General features: G+C 43.0%; 2 protein-coding genes across 6 annotated transcripts in view; one reads left to right on the plus strand and one right to left on the minus strand.

Moving 5' to 3' along the window:
• LOC310814633 (protein phosphatase 1 regulatory subunit 37) overlaps positions 1-7,936 on the minus strand; it is a gene marked incomplete at its 3' end in the record, with an annotated part of 39,301 nt that extends 31,365 nt beyond the window's left edge. The window contains exons 1-3 of the mRNA XM_083684127.1: positions 7,733-7,936; positions 6,687-6,784; positions 336-381 (exon numbers count right to left, since the gene is read on the minus strand). Coding sequence (XP_083540253.1) covers positions 336-381; positions 6,687-6,784; positions 7,733-7,886 — 298 coding nt within the window. The 5' untranslated portion in view covers positions 7,887-7,936. The remainder of the gene's footprint in view (positions 1-335; positions 382-6,686; positions 6,785-7,732) is intronic.
• A 1,039-nt stretch (positions 7,937-8,975) lies between these two features.
• On the plus strand, positions 8,976-19,859 carry vrk1 (VRK serine/threonine kinase 1). 5 transcript variants are annotated; one of them, XM_083683229.1, is made up of 13 exons: positions 8,976-9,047; positions 9,631-9,804; positions 9,921-9,976; positions 10,845-10,914; positions 11,828-11,915; positions 12,330-12,438; positions 12,930-13,022; positions 14,326-14,458; positions 14,846-14,966; positions 15,074-15,132; positions 16,529-16,704; positions 18,601-18,706; positions 19,458-19,859. In XM_083683229.1, exons 2-13 carry the CDS (start codon positions 9,645-9,647, stop codon positions 19,661-19,663), a joined length of 1,377 nt encoding a protein of 458 aa, XP_083539355.1. In that variant the 5' UTR covers positions 8,976-9,047; positions 9,631-9,644; the 3' UTR covers positions 19,664-19,859. The 5 variants fall into 5 exon arrangements, with proteins under 5 accessions (XP_083539355.1, XP_083539359.1, XP_083539358.1 ...); XM_083683233.1 differs by having other exon boundaries at positions 19,470-19,859; XM_083683232.1 differs by having other exon boundaries at positions 18,604-18,706.
• The last annotated feature ends 141 nt before the right edge of the window (positions 19,860-20,000 follow it).

Raw genomic sequence — 20,000 nt, forward strand, 5'->3', positions numbered from 1 at the left:
GAAGCTCCTCCGCAATAGGGAGAAGGTCACTTTCAATCTGATCCAGTATGCATTCGTCCAAGTCATTGATTCATGGGAAAATGTTCTTGAAATATGCCATGAATTAATTATTGAAATGTAAGTTGCTTCATAACAAAAAATAGTGAAATAGAATCCCACTAATTTAATCAAATCTGTTATTTTGTGGGTAGAAAACCGATATAAACAAATAAGGTATTGTCCTTGTAATACATATACATAATATTCCTTATGTTACATACTGTACACTTACATACTGTACACTGATATTTTGAGACTGTATGTAACTTAACAACAAACCTTTATTATCACCTTACCTTTCAAATCCAGACATCTGGTTCTACCATTTAAACAGGTGACCTGCTGTTGATATGAGAGGAGGGAGAGGGAGAGAGCGAGCGAGAAAGAAAGAAAGAGAGAGAGAGAGAGAGAGAGATGAGAATTGTTTGCTCTCTGACAATAAATGAACCCCCCCCATCATCCCCCCCCCCCACAAACACACACACACCAAACACAAATACAAACATGTGCACACACACAAACACACACACACGCACGCACGCACGCACATACACACACGCACACGCACACGCACACACACACAACCACATATACACAAGGCCCCTGCATCCAGTGCACACAGAGACACAGAGACAGACAGACAGACAGACAGACAGATAGACAGACAGACACAAACACACACATACACACACACACACACACACCACAAGGCCTCTGCATCAGATGCCTCTGACTTGTTTGTTCAGAGTCAGCCCTGGCTTACACAACCACCAACGACTATGAATTATGAATTTCACACGGGTTTACTGTTGATGGCAACACCATGTCCTAATTAACCAGTGTATATTAATTAGAAACAGCTGGTCATCTGTTGATGCGTTCATTTGCCAAGCCACTGTTCCACATACATCTAATTTGACTGCATCAATCTCAAAGGTGACATAATTGCGTGGCTAGTGGAAATGGTAATCTGTTCTTCTCTTGACAACCAGAACAGGGGGAACAACAACAAGAATCCCCTTCCTTACATGCAGATGAAGAAGAAAAAAACAAAAAAACAGGCAGTCGCAAGTCCCTCAGACTGTGGTGGTGGTGTGGAGGGGGGGGGGGATCATTTCAACTGTTTCCCTCACATCAAGTGAAGAGACGAACGTTGTTCGTCTTCGTTCTGGCAGATTTCCATTGTGCGGGAGGATGCCACCGGCTTATTTTCATATACTGCCTGTTGTCTTTCATCGCTAAATATGAGTCATTGTTCAAAGGACATGAGAGTACAAAAGGACTTGGAATAATTTTCCTCCGTTCTACCCGTGTAAGAGAAGAGAGTCTCGGAGAGGAGACAAAGAAACCCACCTAAAATGTTCTTGGTGGAGAAACGGTGAATGATCAATATGACATAAATGACACTTTGTACATACACAGAAACTTGCCTTTTAATTTGTTGTAACCATTGAATTTCCTTGGTAATTATAAGTGTAGAGAGACACACCTGAAACAAAACATATCACAACCCCTAACACTTAAGTGCATATAGGATCATCCTACACAGTGCATGTATAATAACTACTAGTGCAAAGTAGGCTACAAGAAACGCTATGCTACGCTACGCTAAGTACCATTCATTCTGACAATTCAAACACCATTTTGCAGCAGAGAGATGATAGGGCACAATAGTGCGCACGCACGCACGCACACACACACACACACACACACACACACACACACACACACACACACACACACACACACACACACACACACAAATACAGTAGTTGCTGTTTTTCATCTTAATGAATTTCTGAACTTGTGAGCCCCCTTTAGCTGTGCAGAGCAGAGATGTGCTGCCCTGCGCTGGCTAGCGTGGTGGGAAGAGTAAAGAATTGAAGAAGCCGAGTGCCAAATCTATTGATGTGTCAGGAGGGAAAGGACAAAATGGAGTGATAAAAAGAAAAGCTTTTCCTCTCCCAGGCAGAGAGGGATATAGTTTATAAACTTGACTTCCACAGAAGCCATCTCTGGTGCATTTGCCATTCTTCACTCTGCCGACCAGGAGCCCCACTTCCGCACTCTGTCTCTCTGGGTGGCTTTGTATTTCGAAGTGTTTGAGAACAGCTTTTTTTGCCCATTTAATTAGTTTTATTAGTAGTATATTTTTTTTCAGAGCACTTTTCTACAGTTAAAGCTCTTAGGGGTTAAAATCACCCGCACATTTTCCTTTCAGCATCTTTTCTGCAATAAAGGATAAATTATTTAAAATAACACGACCTTTTATCTCACACCCTTTGAAGGCAGCAAATTAAAAATGTAAATTGGGAGCTAATTAATATGCAAATGTATTCATTCCCAGTTAACAATTAGCAATTAAACCTGCAGTGTCTAGAAAGAGCATAGACAAAATTAGTAACTTAATTTATCATTCAAAAAAATGAAAACGTACACAAAATTCTAATTGACTTTCAAAATATTTCTCTCTTTGTTCATCTGCAATGGTTTTGAAATTCATGATAGTGCATTTGCAAAAATAATTAATGGGACTTCATGTAAAATATATTGTACGCCTAAACGGTGGGTGTCAAATATAATGTTCATATTCACCAACCCCCAAACTTCTGCGTTCCTTTTGGGGTATTTATGTTTTGGTGGTGGTGGTATGTGTTTGTGTGTGTGTGTGTGTGTGTGTGTGTGTGTGTGTGTGTGTGTGTGTGTGTGTGTGTGTGTGTGTGTGTGTGTGTGTGTGTGTGTGTGTGTGTGTGTGTGTGTGTGTCAGAGGTATAAACATCATTGCGTCTCCTCTGTGCTACACTCTAATCACCGCATCTGCAGGGTCCAGAGGGTGTGCTACCCATTAAAGTTTAAAGTCTGGAAGTTAGTTATTCATATTTGATGGTGTTTAGATATGAGTGAGTTGAGATTCTCCTTCGTCTTCGTATCGCCGGGCAGACGTTTATTGCATATCAGAGACACTGTGGCGTACTGATGAATGCTGAGGCACAGGGGTGCTGCCGGGAGCAGGAAGAGAGAGAGAGCGAGGGAGCGAGGGAGGGAGGGAGGGAGGGAGGGAGGGAGGCAGAGAATGAGAGAAGGAGAGAGGGGAGACATACACAGGAGACAGAACTGACTCCGATGGGTGAACCGTTTGGTTTGAAATCTAAACTCCTCGCAAGACCCTTTGCCTCATCGAGAAGAATGTCAGATCTTATCGAGATACTGCTGCAGCTACTTCCATTGCTACTGCAGCATACTAAATACAAATACTCCTGCTGCTGCTGCTGCTGCTGCTGCTTCTGCTGCTTCTGCTGCTACAGCACAAGAGATAATACTCCTTTCAAACGCTTAGATAATACTGGTAATACAGTACTACCCACCATGTTAAGTATTTGCATTGGAATCATGTGCTCAACACCCACAAACTACCATTGTTAGAAGAAGTACACACTATGTAATTAATACCTTTTTTTTTCGTAGGATAATGGTGTGCAGTAACGTATAGATTAGAATATAATGAACTAGAATAGAATAGAATAGAATTGCTTTATTTTTCTCAAAAGGAACTCCAGGGGCCCTTGCATATCACAAACATAGCCTACATCTGATCACTTGTTAATTTTTCATGTTATAAATGTCCATATAAGAATTACAAGAAGTTTATGAGGGCGGTTTTTCAGTGTCTCTCACCTCTAAATAAAGGATATTCTAGTGACAGTTTGCCTGAGCAAACGTATGACCCGCATGACAAGCAGTGTGTGTGTGTGTGTGTGTGTGTGTGTGTGTGTGTGTGTGTGTGTGTGTGTGTGTGTGTGTGTATGCGTGTGTGTGTGTGTGTGTGTGTGTGTGTGTGTGTGTGTGTGTGAGAGAGTACGTGTACGGGGGTCCCAGCGGCCTCCATCCAAACTAAGGATGCCTCTTCATGCTCTCTGATAACTGACGCTATATGACATTTCAAATGCACCAGTAACCCCACCCCCCAATCCCCCTCAACCCCCCTCAACACCCCCCCATCATTGTCTGTGTTGTAATGAGAGGAGAAGACATATGTCTGGTTCCCCTGCTGTTTTTTGATAATCAGCCTACCTATTTTATTTGCATGTGAAACACTATAACAACAGCCAAGGAAATAGTGCAGCACTTACTTAGTGACATTTACCTCTCGTCTGACTGTTCTGTACACCGGGGGAGCCGCAATAACAATCAGCATGCATTTCATTTTTAAAATGTGTTCCCTTTAGAATTACACAGGGAAGAAAACATCTTTGTGTGCCGTGAAAGGCACAATGGCGCTAGCCAAGGATCGTGTTGTAGCATTACCTTAGGTAGCGCTACAGCGGAGCAATATTAATGCTAATCAACAGACTGAGGAAAAACAGCAGGGTTTATATATATAAGGCAAGATACAAAGATTTTATTTTCTCTTGCCTTGGAATTTTCTGGAGGGATTTTTGTTTTTCTTCAAGGGATTTAGCCACAAAATGTGTGAATTGAATCTGACCTTCTGAATTTAATAGCAGTGAAATGTCATGTTCTCGGCTTTGCACTGGGATAATTCGTCCTCCAGTAAATAGGGAAGTTATGTTGAGGTAATTGATTTCTCCTCAGTCCACTCAACTGAATAATCTGCTAGAAAAATAACCGATATCTATTCATTAAACGATTCAACAACAAGCAACTAATTCCTTGCTTACTGCACCTGCAGCTTACAACCCAGAGAAAATACAAATTCCTATTTATAGGTTAACAGGCCTTCAATCGTATTGTATTTTGAAAAATGCTTGGCTCTTTCAACCTTTGTTAGATTGAGCTCCAAATGATTGCAGAGCACTCAAATACAAACTGAGGTGCTATTGAAATAAATGAATAGAAAAGTAAATACATCCAAAAAACACAACAAAAGCAACAGCAGTAATCATTCAAAAACGCTCCAAAAATGCCCAGCCATGCTTTCAATGTCAAGTGTCTCAATTTGAATCTGAATCATAGCAGCATTTTTGAGCAGGTACCTCTCCTCCCCTTGCCCAATAACCTTGTTGATAGGACTGTATCTAAATTACAGTATGCCCATGCTGACTGGAACAAACTCCAAATAGAAAGTTTTGAAAACCCAGACTTCAGAAGGAAAAGGAAATTAAAGGAGTTGAGTGTGTGTGCTAAAACATGGCAGCCTTTGGGCCTGGAGCTCAAATCTATTATTGTTTACCACTCCTATGAAGATGTAACCAAAAGCAATACTGTTTTATCCACTTAAAACATTTCAAAGAAACGCGAAAGCCCACGGGTACAATAAAAGCTTTAAATAGTCTTCAACGGCCGACCCCAGGGGGATTACCCTGCCTGAAAATACCTAATTTAATAAATATGCTCTTTAAGCTCAGAGTCCCATTTTGCATACTATTTATTATGAATTCACTTGCAGCCCTCTCTCGTCTAAATATTTCTCCTCTTAGCTACTGCTTAACCACACATATTTTACTCTTTTAAGAAGACCACCTACATTCATTTCAAATGGAATTGGGTTCATTAGTACCTTCAAGATAATACAGAGTGTGTGTGTGTGTGTGTGTGTGTGTGTGTGTGTGTGTGTGTGTCTGTGTGTCTGTGTGCATGTGTGTCTGTGTGCATGCGTGCATTTGTGCGTGTGTGTGTGCATGTGTGTGTGTGTGTGTGTGTGCATGTGTATGCGCTTAATGTAAGCACTGCTAAGTCTCTAATTTTCCACAAATAATTCTCCTTGATCTAATCATACATTTATGCAGAAGAATAACTGATGTTCTTAACACGACTGGTCCAAGTAAAGTAAGTTAGTACATAAGATGAATTATACATATCTGAATGTGTGTGTGTGTATGTGTGTGTGTGTGTGTGTGTGTGTGTCTGTGTGTCTGTGTGTCTGTGTGCATGCATGTGTGTTTACAGCTGTGCTATTATTTACAATCCCACTAACTTAAAATCCAATGCAGTAGTTAACCTGCTCTTAGCCTCTTGTTTGTTCTAGAGATGCTGTTGTAATTTTTGTGCAATAAGCCTGATTGAGGCTGATTGAATGAGCTGATTCAAATTACACCAGGAATTTGAATATGTGCATTCTCACTGTCTGCCTATCTACCATGGGATATCCTTTGCAGAGCTGTATAAACTGAGTCTATCTTTTTCGTTTAGATCTTGCTGTTGCATCAGATAGAAACGTCTGCTGTCAACACAAATCTGTGTGGGTCTGGAGATAAATCAGATCACACTCACTGCAGTATAAACTACTGATATGAACTGATAACGTATGTCCCTCTGCCGGTGCTCTGTCACCAAACCTTCAGTAACTTACAGTAGAGGTGTGTGTGTGTGTGTGTGTGTGTGTGTGTGTGTGTCTGTGTGTGTGTGTGTCTGTGTGCATGCATGTGTGTTTACAGCTGTGCTATTATTTACAATACCAAAAATGTACGTACACTGTATTGAAGTGGCTCTCAATCTGTTTTAGGTTACTGTACCCCCCCAATCGCATTTTGCTCTGCCCAAAGTATGCCCACGTGTTAATTTTACCATTAAGTCTATGATCTTGACATGCACCCCTGGTTCAGAACCACTGCTGTATAGAACGTTTTAGACCCCAACATCAAACCTATTGTACATTATATAGCGCCATTTGTACTATTTGAGTGTACCTCAAGTTGCTCCAGAATCTTGGGTTTGGGTTCCACCTGGTGCTTCCCACAGCTCCGCTTGTAGGCCAGAATTACCTCTGTCAAGGTGAGGCTGTCAACTAAAATAGAAGAATACACTCATTACGGGCTTAATGTCTCCCTGTCCCAGTGAACTGGGAGCTCCCATTCGAAAGTGCTTAGAGAGACTTCAAAGTGCCATACGGTAAACTGTATGCGTCTGATTGACTGGGGGGTGGGAGGATATGGCAGTCATTTGGGAGTGGGAAGGGCAGAGAGGATGAATGTCTGTGTTATAAATCAACCAATCAGGCGATCAAATTTATCACCACTAATGCCTTACGGAGAGAGTTTCCAGATGTAACATAGGACTTTGCAGATCGAAAAAAAATACTTCACTGTTTAAATCCTTGTTAGCAGGATTCATCATTTGTGTTGTGTCGCTCAAATGTTCTCTCACAAAGAATGCATTTCATTGAAATACTTACAATAGTGAAGTAAGGACAGACACCATAGCCTTCTCTTTAGTCCTGAAAACATAGGCATCCAAAGAATGACAGCTCCCAGCTCATCAATGTGATTATAAGGGCTCTCAGTGTGTGCTTCCGGGTACAACAACGCATGGTGCAAACCGTGGCCATTAATTAAATCCTATTTCGTCTCAAATCTAATTTGTTTATTTTAAAAAAAACATTTCGATCACTCAGAAAACTGCTGGGATTCTGTGTTGGTTACAATGTTTATGCAAATGACAAATTCATATAGGAAGGGGGGGAAACAGGGGGAGGTGAGCAGGAAGCAGCACGAATACCAATCAGGAGACAGCCTAATGAAATTAGTGATCTAGAGTAGACCATCTGTAAAATGTCCAACTTTCCAGAGAGCCAAGAATGAGAATAATTGATGGTCCTGTAACTGACAACACAGAGAACCTCTTCTTGCTTACGATTTAGAATCGATCCATCAATATCCAACAAAAAATGACTCATTCATAATCATAATCGTCAAGAAGACGGTAGGCTACAAGAGGGACGCGGACGTCGGCTCACCATTTGTCGATGTGTCCTTGCGCTCAGCGAAGCCTGACACTATCTCCTCATCCGGAGGGAAAGATACATGCTTTTCACCTTTAAGTTTCTTCTGGAGATGGGTCGGGGACGCTGTCTCTTCTTCATCATTGTCATCATCACTGCGTCTAGTCATGATTCTGCTTCTAAATGTCCGACATGAATCCCTTGGGGTTGGAGAGGAACCTTCTGGGTCACGCCGGTCAATTCACCTTGAGTCAACAGAACACTCAGAATTTCATCTGGTGCACTTCTCAGGGGTCATCCTTGTTTTAGACAGGTAACTCTTACAGACCATCAACTTAGAGGTATTGCTATAAAACAATAACACTGAATGAACCTAATACCAATTATTAGACTTGGAATTACACTTGTAGTAACCCATAACCACTGTAGTAGACTTCCCAGAGTTTGCCATCTGCCTGGCTCTGAAGTGTTGTGGCCTCTCTGCAACACTTTTAGAGAGGGGGATATAGGACACCAGTAGGCCCATATCTTATTCATGAGTCATGCCCTGTCATGCAAGTGAAACCTAATATGTCCCTATCAAATAACCCGACAAAAGTAGGCCTATAATGTTTGGAATTAAAAGTACAAAGTTTTGTATTTAGTAACTGTTTCAAGTGCCGCAGTAGTCTGCCCTATCAGTGCACTCTTGGCAAAGCGAGGTTCATGTATTCAATTATTTAGGGACTAATATGTTTAATGAATGTAGGCTAAGGGCCCAAATAAAGTCTTCAAAGTATTGTTAATAATTATCCCCAAGAACAGTTTGACATGAAGTGATACAGTCATTGCAAACTTCATTTCCAAGTAAAAAGTTGTTAAAAGAGATTCAGTTAGTTTGAATGTTGAGCATTTCTAACAAAAAATAATAATCTCAGTTAAAGTAAAGAAAATGATACTTGGTAAGCCTGATATTACTCCTTCATCATCGTCTTTATCTTCATCATCATCTTCCTCATCATGTTCCTCATTATGATCCCTCTCTTCCTTGTATTCTTCTTCCTTCTTCCAAGTCGACCAGTCCCCCCCTCCTCCTCCTCCCCTCCCCCTCCCCCTCCTCCTCCTCCTCCTCCTCCTCCTCCTCCTCCTCCTCCTCCTCCTCCTCCTCCTCCTCCTCCTCGTTCTTTCTTAGAACTTCATTTCCCAGCAATCCTAGTAACACCCAGATGACGGAGGTGGTTTCTGACCAATAGGAGCGAGCAGTGTTATTACACGAGTTCCTGTTCGGCTGATGTGCGGGAACTTTTGATCAGAACCAAGGATAACTTTGCAATAACAACAAAGACAAGAGGTTCGTTTTCTCTGTTTACATATCAGATCGTTAATATGAATTACGTCTATATGGATATAGCTAGCTCTGGCATGTTTGAGAAGACGATGGCCGCAGAAACGCAAGGATGTTGCTATTTCATCCAAGGCAGAACAGGCCATGCAATGAGGATCTTTGATAACGTGACTCACTCCACTGAGAAAGTGGCGCAGCCTAAAATCGTTTAGCTGGTTAGCTAGCTAGCAATCGCTAGCAAGCTGTATTTCTAGAAGTAGCTTCTTCGCTATTATGTTGTGCTCTGCATGTGCATTTTGCTGGAAATAAAGTAGCTAACTAGTCTTCTCTGCGTGAAAATGAAAGCAGATTAGCTAGCCAGTAAGCTAGCTGGTTATTTTGTTTTCTTGTAGGCTAACTACTAGCTAGCTATGACTGATAGTAGGAGAGACTGACATATAGCCAACAGACATCATGTTATCAGTGTTAAATAAGCTTGCAGGGTGGCAAGATAACTTGGCAACTTACAAATGGAGAGCAGAAATACATGGCAAAAGTTGAAAAACAACTCACATGCATTATACTGTCCTCTGCTTCATGTGTTTCTAAGATCAGAATCAGAAGATGCCCCCTAAAGCCAAAGCAGCTGGGAAGGGGAGAGGTCCTGTCAAGAGGAAGCTGGCTGAAGAGTTCCCTCCTGGAGAGGTACTGACAGACACTGCAAAGAAGTCCTGGAAACTGGGGGCTCCCATTGGACAGGGGGGCTTCGGACTGCTGTATTTGGGTAAGAGAGTGATGGAGTGATGTTTCATCGTGTGGAAGTCGTTGGCCTTGGCCCTGGAATTGGAATAATATTCAAAGTACAGTATAATCTGACTTCTGTCATTGTTACATTTTCAGCCAATGAAAATTCATCCAAAGCAGTTGGAGCCGAAGCTCCGTATGTCATCAAAGTGGTAAGACGATTTGGGCGTTTTAAAATGTGTGGTGATGGAAAAACTACATTCGATCACCAACTATGACCATGTTCTTCCTAATGTTATAAAATAATTTTTTTCTAAACTATATGATCCCTCATGTTGTATTTCTCTAACATATCAATGGGGGCCAGACAGGGATATTTTGCTTATATATCATTAACATGTTATCCAAAAAGTTTGAATTCATAACCTAATACATCCAATTATAACCACAGAGCACTGTTGACAGAGCAGTGCCACTTTCTGACAGCAATGTTTGAGGTTGTTCCATGTTGTGGTAGTCCTCTTCAAAGTCACAAACAAGCTAAGTAAGGGTGTGCTAATATGTTTGGGATGCAATTTGTCCAGATTTTTGAACGCTTTTTATCTCTAACCTCCATTGATTTACACATTAATTGTGGCCATCCATTAAGGGTAAAAACTCCAATAACTTTTAAACATGCAGTTTGGATCATCGGCTTTCTTAGATGATTCTCTACACAATGTCAACTTGGTCAAAATGATTTGATTGAAACACCCTGTACATTATGCATGGAATGTACAACACTATTGAATGTATCACTTTTCAAAGTGATAAACAAGCTGTATGGTGAGGTGTCACCCGTGTCTATCTCTCACCAAATCATGAATTGCATAAATATTCTCAAATATATCTGCTGAAATATCACCAATGATTTGCAATTCTGTGTGTATCTACAGAATTTATGCTATTCTGTCTTCATGGTTAGATGCAGGCCGACTAGTGTTTCCAATCATGCTTTTGGTTATGCCTCCTAAATCGTTACTGATCAACAAAAAACTCGTTTTTCATGGTCAACTATCCTGCCCTTCTTTATATGTATAGGAGCCAAGTGACAACGGACCTCTGTTCTCCGAGCTCAAGTTCTACATGCGAGCTGCCAAGCCTGATCTAAGTAAGCCACCATATCCTCCCTCATGATCTCTCTCACTCTCTCACACACACACACACACACACACACACACACATATAGCACACACACATTCCCGTAATATATAATATTCTCTCGACAGAAGAACAAACACAAAGAAACAAACTTTCTTAATTAAAAAAAGAAAAGTTGTAGGTTGGCCATGTTAGGGGGGCCTTGTGGAGGAAGACTCGCCTTTGGTGGCTCCTGCCTTCGCCCCAAGGCCGCAGCTTTGCATTTTATATAATAACAATCCAAATGTCAATCTCCCCTGACAATTAACTGTTATATTACTAAGGAACGAACGGCTCATATTTTATTCATGGGAATATCGCGTGTTGTTGGTAAATATTTGTCCCACCAGCAGATTAGCTTGCGGCCGCACCGCCTCGGCCCCCATGGAATTATGCTCTTATTACTTTGAGCATCATCATCACCACCACCACCACCATCGCAAAGTTTTATGAAGTGTGTTCAGAATCATTTGTAGGCAGGCTTATACCTTGATTTGTCATACTGTTCTTTTTTGTCTCACAGTCATCTTAGTTTAACCCTTTGCGATTGTTTTAAGTCTCGTTGTATATTATTGTGCACTTTTTGTAGAGTACCTTTTCTTCCAAACACGCTTTTGCGTTTCTTTTCTTTCTTTCTTTCTTTTTTTTCTTTTTTTTTTTTAATCTGTAAAGATTTTGGCTATCCAAAGTTTTAAGGTTTACAGCATATGTACTGGGATACAGGGGAGTGTATGACAGAACAATGACATTGGCAAGCTCTCCTCTTGGACAACACAGTAGTAGAATTGAATACCGTGATTACAATAATACAGTGACATCGTAATACAGTAAAATCAGTATTTATTCAAATGTATTGACATTTATTTTCATGTTTTGTATTCTAGTTCAGACCTGGATGAAGTCTCACAAGATGAAGTACCTGGGAGTTCCAAAGTACTGGGGGTCAGGACTGCATGAGAAGGGAGGGAAGAGGTAAATCACAGTAAACCTGTTGCTTACAGTGCCTGGACAGTAGTAGGGAATCATACATGGGTCGAAAAGTATTTGAAATTATTTAAAATACTTTAAACATTTGCTTGAGTCTGCCTAGAGTTGGTTCCATTGTGCCAGGCAAACTCAATTGAGCACAGCTAAGTATTTGGACCCAAATAGTCAAAAAAACAGTTGCAATGTTCTGTAGAAATACAGCTGGTCCTGTGAAGATTAATTTTGGGTGCCAGCCATGTAAATATACCTTTGGGAAAACGCAGCTCTGTAACCATCAATAAAACATTTGGCATGTGTGCCACACCCATAGCAAAACTCTCACAGGCTATGAAGTGGGTGTGATGTATACACATCAGAACCAGTATTTAATTGTTTCCTTCTTCCTCCTTCCCTCCCCAGGTACAGGTTCATGGTGATGGACCGGTTTGGGACAGACCTCCAGATAAAGTTTGAGGAGAGCAAGAGGAAGTTCCCGCGAAAACTGGTCCTGCAGCTCGGGTTGAGACTCGTGAGTCTTGTTCCCTGTTTGAATACTCTTGGAAGGCATCCATCCTTTCTTGAAGAAATCCCTGATCTGACACGACTTGATTGGTGAAAGCAATGCAGTGAAAAGCTTGGTTTTGCCAATCCAATCACGTTAGATCAGTGACTACCTCAAGGAAGTATTTGTTATTCTCATCCTGTAAAGCATATTGGCTGTTTATTTCCTTCATTATATATTGCAGTACTATGCTATATTGTGGTGTTACTAATGACTTTGCCTATTTTAATTTGATCGTGCCAGAATGAATGTAGAAAATAAGTCGTGAGAGTTGTGAAGGCGTAGCTTAGTGGTGAATGTTCCCCAACAGTAGCGCATAAAGGTCCCGAAGGTTGTGGGTTCAAGCCCCACAACCCCCCCACTGCGACCAACTCTGTCCTGTCAATTCCTCTCATTTAATAAATGTGATTTAAAAAAATAAAATAATAATAATACTTTTCCTCCTCCGCCATTTCTAGCTGGACATACTGGAGTACATCCACGAGCATGAATATGTGCATGCTGACATCAAAGCCTCCAACCTCCTCCTCAGCCACAAGGACCCCAACCAGGTCAGCGTCTCCTCCCTTCCCGTCCTTGCGTCCCATTTCTCCACCTTTCCACCTGAAGTGCGCACTTGTGCACTTCCCCACGTGGATTTAAAAGCATAACATTGGTCTAGGCACGGGCTCTTATTCCAATCCGTTCCTATCTAAATCCATGTGGAAATGTGCATACTAAAAGTGAATACTTCATGAAAAAGGGTGGAGAAATAGGGCACAGCAAGAGTGCATGAACTGGGGACCGATACAGCATAGAAATGTAGCTAGGCTAGGCTACTGCAGTTGGCTAAGTCATTTACTATATGAGTGCAGCTGATTTACAGTATGAGAAATCTCTTGGTCTGAAGAGTATCACTTCAAATAATTGGCCCCTACCTCTTCAAAGTAGTATTTCCACTGACCCGATATGTAACTTGAAAGAACATTTTCACTGTTATTTATTTATTTGATTATAATGCTCCTACTCTGGTTCATTAGATTCAATTAAACCTTGGAGGAGACGGAGGAGGGGGTAGGGGGGGACCTTTTATTTGGAGCTTCTAAACAGGAGGAGAGATTAGATGGCGACTAAGAGCTCTTTCAAGCAAACAAGGTGGGGGCAGGGGCAAATATTTAATTTGGAGATTAATAATGTATCAGTGGTGTGTTATTAAAAATGCTATTTTTAAATTACAATTTAGAAAACAGCCCCACGGGATTTCACAGGGGTTAGCTTAGCGAGTGCGCTGGCTGCTGCTCGCCTCTCTTCCTGGAGTTATATTGGATACATTTGTTTTCTTTGACTCTCTGCAGCTGGGATGTTTTCTTTTTTTTTTTATTGCATGGAAGCCACGTATTGTGCTGTCACCACCCTTGTAGTATGTTTTACTGTTAAGGCGGGTACAGATAACAGAACAGCCAAGATGAGACGAGAGGAAATCATCAACAAAAAATGATGTCACTGAAATTATCTGGCTAGCTCACCAAACTTCCCTCACAGAAACAATAACAAATGTTTGCTTGAGTGATCCAACGAGCTGGAAAGCCGGTTATAACACGTTGACTGCCAACAGAATTGCTGTGACAGCTCCGTCTCGTCTTAAGACTTTACAAAAGATCAGACGTGTTGAACAGCCAACAGGAGACGACGTAAAACTTGGTCGTTCAATTAAATAAAACCGCATTCATAAATTGTGTTGTGTCGGCTGCTGTATAGGAGAAGTGATAGTAAGCCTATATAGATGTCCTTAGGTTGCATAGGTGTCAGCTTCTCTCTGTGTGTGTGTGTGTGTGTGTGCATGCATGAATTTGTCTGTTTTGTTTGCAAACCTAGGTTTACTTAGTAGATTATGGACTGGCCTATAGGTACGCGCCTGAAGGGGTACTGAAGGATTACAAGGAGGACCCTAAGCGGTGCCACGACGGGACCATCGAGTTCACCAGTATCGACGCACACAAAGGAGTTTGTAAGTAGATCCCCTCATTGAGCCAACTACGTCGACACGGCGGCGATGCTGGTCTTTTGTGTTGGGTCACTAGAAATCACCACAGGGTTCACTCGAAATAAAATGTCTGCGATTGACCATATACCTTCACTCCTCGATTGTAGAGTGAACTATCCCTTTAATCGTCTATGGTCAGAAGTCCAGGGCACCTTTTGTTTGTGTCAGTAAGGTAAAACATTGTTTTTTTGTGTGTCCTGTCAAATCACCATACCCCGACCAAAGTCAAAATGTAAGTGTACCTCCTCGAGTGTGTAGAACTTTTATTTTTCCCTGGGGTAAATTTGTGTGTATACACGTGTGTGTGTTCAAAGCCCTTATTAAAATGGCGTTGTTGTTGTTTTGCTACAGCTGCGTGCAGGAGGAGTGACCTGGAGATCCTGGGCTACTGCATGGTCCAGTGGCTGTGCAGCCGTCTGCCCTGGGAGGACAAGCTCCAGGACCCCATCTACGTCAGAGACTCCAAACTCAAGTGAGACGCAAACACACAAATGCTCCCTCTTTGATGTTGAGTTGGATGTTGTCTCTCTCTCTCTCTCTCTCTCATGTTTCGTGATCCGAACTTGTTTTCTCTCACAGGTGCCGAGACAATGTTTCAGAGTTCATGTCCAAGTGTTTCTCACCTGAAGACAAGCCAGGTGAGGTTCACTCACATGCTCAGCTATGAAATGATTCTTATTCACGCCAGCACAGTATCGACCTGAAATAGATTTGCCTTTTTTTTTCTTCTTTCTCGTAATTATTTTATCATTTCAACTCTTTATTAATACCATTTTATTGTGCCAGTTTTTTTTTATGGATAATAAGCGAAGAGTCGCTTTACACATCAAATGAAACGCTTGGAGCTCGTTCGGCCAATAAGCTGTGGTCCTTGAGAAACACCTGTGTTGGGAGCAGATACAACCCCTGCTTTTGCTTACAGCCCGGTTCCTAATTGAACTGAAGCACTTCCGGATCTGACACACACACACACACACACACACACACACACACACACACAGGAGAGAGGTTCCCGTTCTGTCTCTCTCCGATAATGAGAGAAGGGGACCTGTTGATTTACTCGTAATGAGCGCTAATTCATTAGCACCGGCGCTAATTCCTCCTCGCTCCTGAACTTTCCACTTTAACTTTGCCGCGAAGTCGTGACCGCCCTCGCTTCACGGGTGCGTTAGCGAGAAGTGTAGGTGAGAGCACGAAGCGAGGAGCGCAGCAAAAGTTTGTTCCTTCCGCTTCAAACTAACCAGCTGTTCACAAAAAGACTTTTGTTAAAGGTACGCTTTTTTTTTGTGCCCGAATTGAATTGTGCTCCGTTGCAAACAAACAGTTCCCGCTAGTGAACTTGTCCCCACGGTCTTCCGACTGTAAACCCAGGGCCGTGGCGACGCACCGTCAATAACGTAAGTCTGGCGGCGGCGCTCGAGGTCGGCGGTGGCGGCGGCGGCGGCGTCCCGTGTGACAGACGGGGGGCGCCGTCTCCGCGGGCTGTTGTTTCGTGTCGTACAGGCGTCCCCGGCGTCCCCGACGTCACAACAGAGGAGATGGGAGCCGGCACTTGTTACGGCGGCCATCATCATGCCTAATTCAGTTTGGTGCGACTCTGTTTGAGGGGGGGGGGGGGGCGCCGCCGGAGCAGAAAGAAGGAGGTGTGACAGCGGCGTGCCACTCCCCCCCGCCTCCCCCCCCCCTCTCTCTCTCATCCCTCTCTTCGCTTAGCCTCAAGGTCAAAGTGTCAGAGTCTGCTGCGAGAGAGGAAGAAAAAGAGAGGGCGAGAATTTGTTTAAACAGGATGTCTCGACAAACGTTCAGAACGGTGTCATGTTTATTTCCGTCGTCAGGCTTGCGAATCGTCATCTTCACCAGTTCATTTGATTGTCTTTTCTTTTCTGTTTTTGCTGGCCCCTTAAGGACGGGCCCCTTGTGTTTTGTTATTCGCTGTTAGATAACAGTTACTGGGAAATACAAATCATAATTCCTCTTGACAAATTCTTTGTTTGTTTATTTATTTTTTTATTTTTTTATCTTCTCATATTTTAGATGAAATCCAGAAGTTCATGGAGGAGGTCAAGACTATCGGCTACGAAGACAAACCGGCCTATCAGAAGCTGCGGTCCATTCTGCAAGCAGGACTCAAGTCCATCGGTGCCTCAGACGATGACAAGTTGGACTTCTCCTCACCGGTCACCAGTGCCGGTCCAGTGTCCTCTGGCAAGGTCAGTCCACACACACACACACACACACACACACACCATCAAAGCACACGAAATGTGTCGTGCGGTCACGGTAGCCTCAGCATTTAAAACCTGGCACGCTCGAGACCTCTTTAAAGCCCCGGCCCTTTCTAAGGGAGCTCGTTTCAACCACACTTAATTTGTTTACCTGTTGAAAGCCATTTTGAAATGTTAAAATGCCCGCGCACGATCCACGACTAATTGTGGAGGTTAACGCCAAGGGCTGCCAAGTGCATTGATTTTCAAATACAATTAAAGTGTGATGCTTTTAACAGATGTGCCTTGACCGCTGCTTATTGACGTTTTTACCCCCAAAACACACACACACACACACACACACACACACACACACTCACACACACACACATATTGGCTAGCCAATGCCAATTTGTATGCTCTGGTTTCATTTCTGTTTCTGTTTCTTGTTTGTCCGTTGCGCAATGAATTCCCAAATGAGGTTTCCGTTACAGTGAAACACCGCTCCGGTTTCTTGAAGTCTGCCCAATATGCCTGCTTTTGTCCACCTTCTCCTGTCCCCTCCCCTCTTCCTCCTCCCCTCTCTTCTCTCGTCTTCCAATCCTGTTTCCCTCCTGTTCTCCTCCGTCCCTACATTTTCACCACCTCTCCTCTCTATCCTTCTCCTCCGTCTCTCCTCCCCCCTTACTGTCCTCTCCTTTGCTCTTATCCTCACTCGTCGTCGTCGTCCCCCGTCCCCCCCCCCACACTTCCCCCTTTTTCCCTCCGACAGGTCTGAGAAGCACCACTACCTGTGTTTATCCCTCCGCTAATGTATCACGAATGTGCTGACACGGTAAACTTGGAGTCGGCGGTCAACGGCAATCACCGCCAACCGCTCTCTCTCCCTCTCTCCCTCTCTCTCTCTCTCTCTCTCTCTCTCTCTCTCTTACGGCAAAAAAGGAGGGAGGGGCTGCCCCCCTCCCCCGCCTTCCCACAATGCTGCTTGCATATGGAAGGTGCCACCGGGGAGCTGGCCCATGCCAGCGGAGGGGTTACCTGCCCACTGTAGTTATTGTATGTAATTATCCAGCCAATCTGTTCAGCTCAGCAGGGTCTGGATGGTAATCATGAAGTAGCAATTGGCAAAATGGAAGGTAGAGAGGAGGGGAAGGGAGAGAGGGGGGGTGAGTGATAGTTCAAGTCCGAGAGAGGGGGGGGGAGCGTTCATTATGGAGTCTAAAGAGAGAGGGGGGGGGGAGGGAGGGAGGGAGGGAGGGGAGGACTTGATTGCTGTCGTTAAGTGCATCTTCCTTGTGACACCTTCCTTCCCTTTCGGCTCGGTATGATTTCATGGGCGAGAATTATCTTTCTCCGTCTTGCGGGGAGAAAAAATAATGTTGTAGTTTATGAAAACGGTTAAAAAAAAAAAAAACGTGTCGGTTGTGCTGCGAATCTCGAAACGGCGAGAAAAACCTTCACCTTCACCCGGACATTCATAGATGTCTTTAAAAACGCTAAACGGTGACCTCGGAGAAAACGGAACGAGCCCCTGACCACTGTTGTTATTTAGATTGTCAAGGTCAGGAAAAGCGGAATTTTAATTGGAAGTTTGAATGGATTATTTTCCGCGGAGAGCGAGAGGACTTCCTCCGCGGCTCCGACTCCGAGATGGCAGGGTGATAATTGCATTTGCTCAAACGTCACGCTCCCCGCCTGCGAGGCTTAAGGCACATGTAAGAGTCAGGTCGCGAATGTGCCAAGCAGACAGAGGGCCCTGTTTTCATTTCTGTATTTTGTTTATTTTTTGCCGCCCTCCAAGGTCGCTGGAGGCTGTGGTAGATTTGACCACTGCTCTCTCTTCACACATGTTCTCATCCCTCTTTTGTCTCGTTCCTCTCTTTCTTTCTCTCTCTCTCACAGAAGACCTCCAAAAGAAAGAGACCGGTAAAGGTGGTAGATTCAGAGGAGTCTGATGAAGAAACCGACAGCACTCCTCGCAAGAAAAAGAAGGTTATAAAGAAGAAAGGTAAGGATTGTCTCTCCTTTGAGGCTGGTTGTTCAAGGGTTACACTAGAGGGCCACAGTGGTTTATGAAAGCACTTTACCACACACACACACACACTTAAAAATACATGTATCACTCACAATTAGTTATGATTAGGACAAGAGTAGGTGACATACTCAACTGGGTCTGACCCAGCACTGACATTTAGTTGTAGACCCCTGTTCTAGGATGAGGCTGGGAAGTGTCATAGGGGTTCACCCAAATTACAAAATCACATATTGGGTCATTACCTTGAAAGGAGTCTATGGACAAGGACAATCTTCAATCCAGATGTTGGTTCTGTTTATCCGGGCACTGCCACTAACTGCTGACTTTAATAAAATAAAATAAAACAATAGAAGTCAATGGACCCAAAATTAGCATGTTTGAAATTCCATACAAAATCATCCCACATTCTCTGAAAAGACTCTGACTTGATTTAAATGACTTGGAGATTATTCAGGCATGGCATTTCAAACATGCTAATTTAGGGTCCATTGACTTCCATTGGTTTTTGGTTGAAAGTGCTACCAGTTAGCGGTTAGCGAATGCGCCCAGATAAACAGAACCAAAGTGTGAATTGAAGTATGTCCTTGTCCATAGACTCTTTCAGGGTAAAGAACCAAATATGTGCTTTTGTAATTTGGTTGAACTATCCCTTTTTAAATCTCTTCCCTTTCTGACTTTGAATCTAATTATGACCTTTTTTTAAATTTATTTTTTAACTTTTTAGATCTCCCCACAGAGGTGAATGGCATCAAGAAGACCGTCAGTCGCAGGACTGTCGCTCCCAAGAAGAAAGCCAGTCCCAAGAAGACCGCAAGTCCCAAGAAGACCACCAGTCCCAAGAAGACCACCAGTCCCAAGAAGTCTGAACTGGTAGAGCCCACACCTGGCCTGGCGAAGAGAACCAGAGGAGGACGCAAGAAATCCCCTTAACCACCCACCTCCCCACCCCACTGCTCTTTCCCTTTTCACCTGTTCGCTTTTAAGAGAAAAAGTTTTTTTAGATTTGTACAGTATGGTTTGTATCTGTATCTGTTTCTGCACTGTTCATTTTTGATATTTCATTTTGTTAACATGGTTTCACGCGAGGCCTCTTCATGTCCGATAATAAATAAGAAGAAAAATTATATATACATTTTTTTCTTCTTCTTTTTTTTGGTCTTTTTAAATCTTACTCGGGGCTGGAGAATCAAGAGAAGAAGACGAGAGGAGATACCGATGAGTGTTGACGACTTATGGGAGTAGCACAACTAGTCTTGACTTTCCCCTT

Source organism: Argentina silus (assembly GCF_951799395.1).
Source record: "Argentina silus genome assembly, chromosome: 13".
NCBI lineage: Eukaryota > Metazoa > Chordata > Actinopteri > Argentiniformes > Argentinidae > Argentina > Argentina silus.

Excerpts from the sequence above, each read along its gene's own strand:
- vrk1 (XM_083683229.1), top strand. The coding sequence starts at position 9,645 with ATGCCCCCTAAAGCCAAAGCAGCTGGGAAGGGGAGAGGTCCTGTCAAG. Across the intron at positions 12,439-12,929 it reads TGCAGCTCGGGTTGAGACTC|CTGGACATACTGGAGTACAT; the intron begins GTGAGTCTTGTT and ends CGCCATTTCTAG. Across the intron at positions 13,023-14,325 it reads GCCACAAGGACCCCAACCAG|GTTTACTTAGTAGATTATGG; the intron begins GTCAGCGTCTCC and ends TTGCAAACCTAG.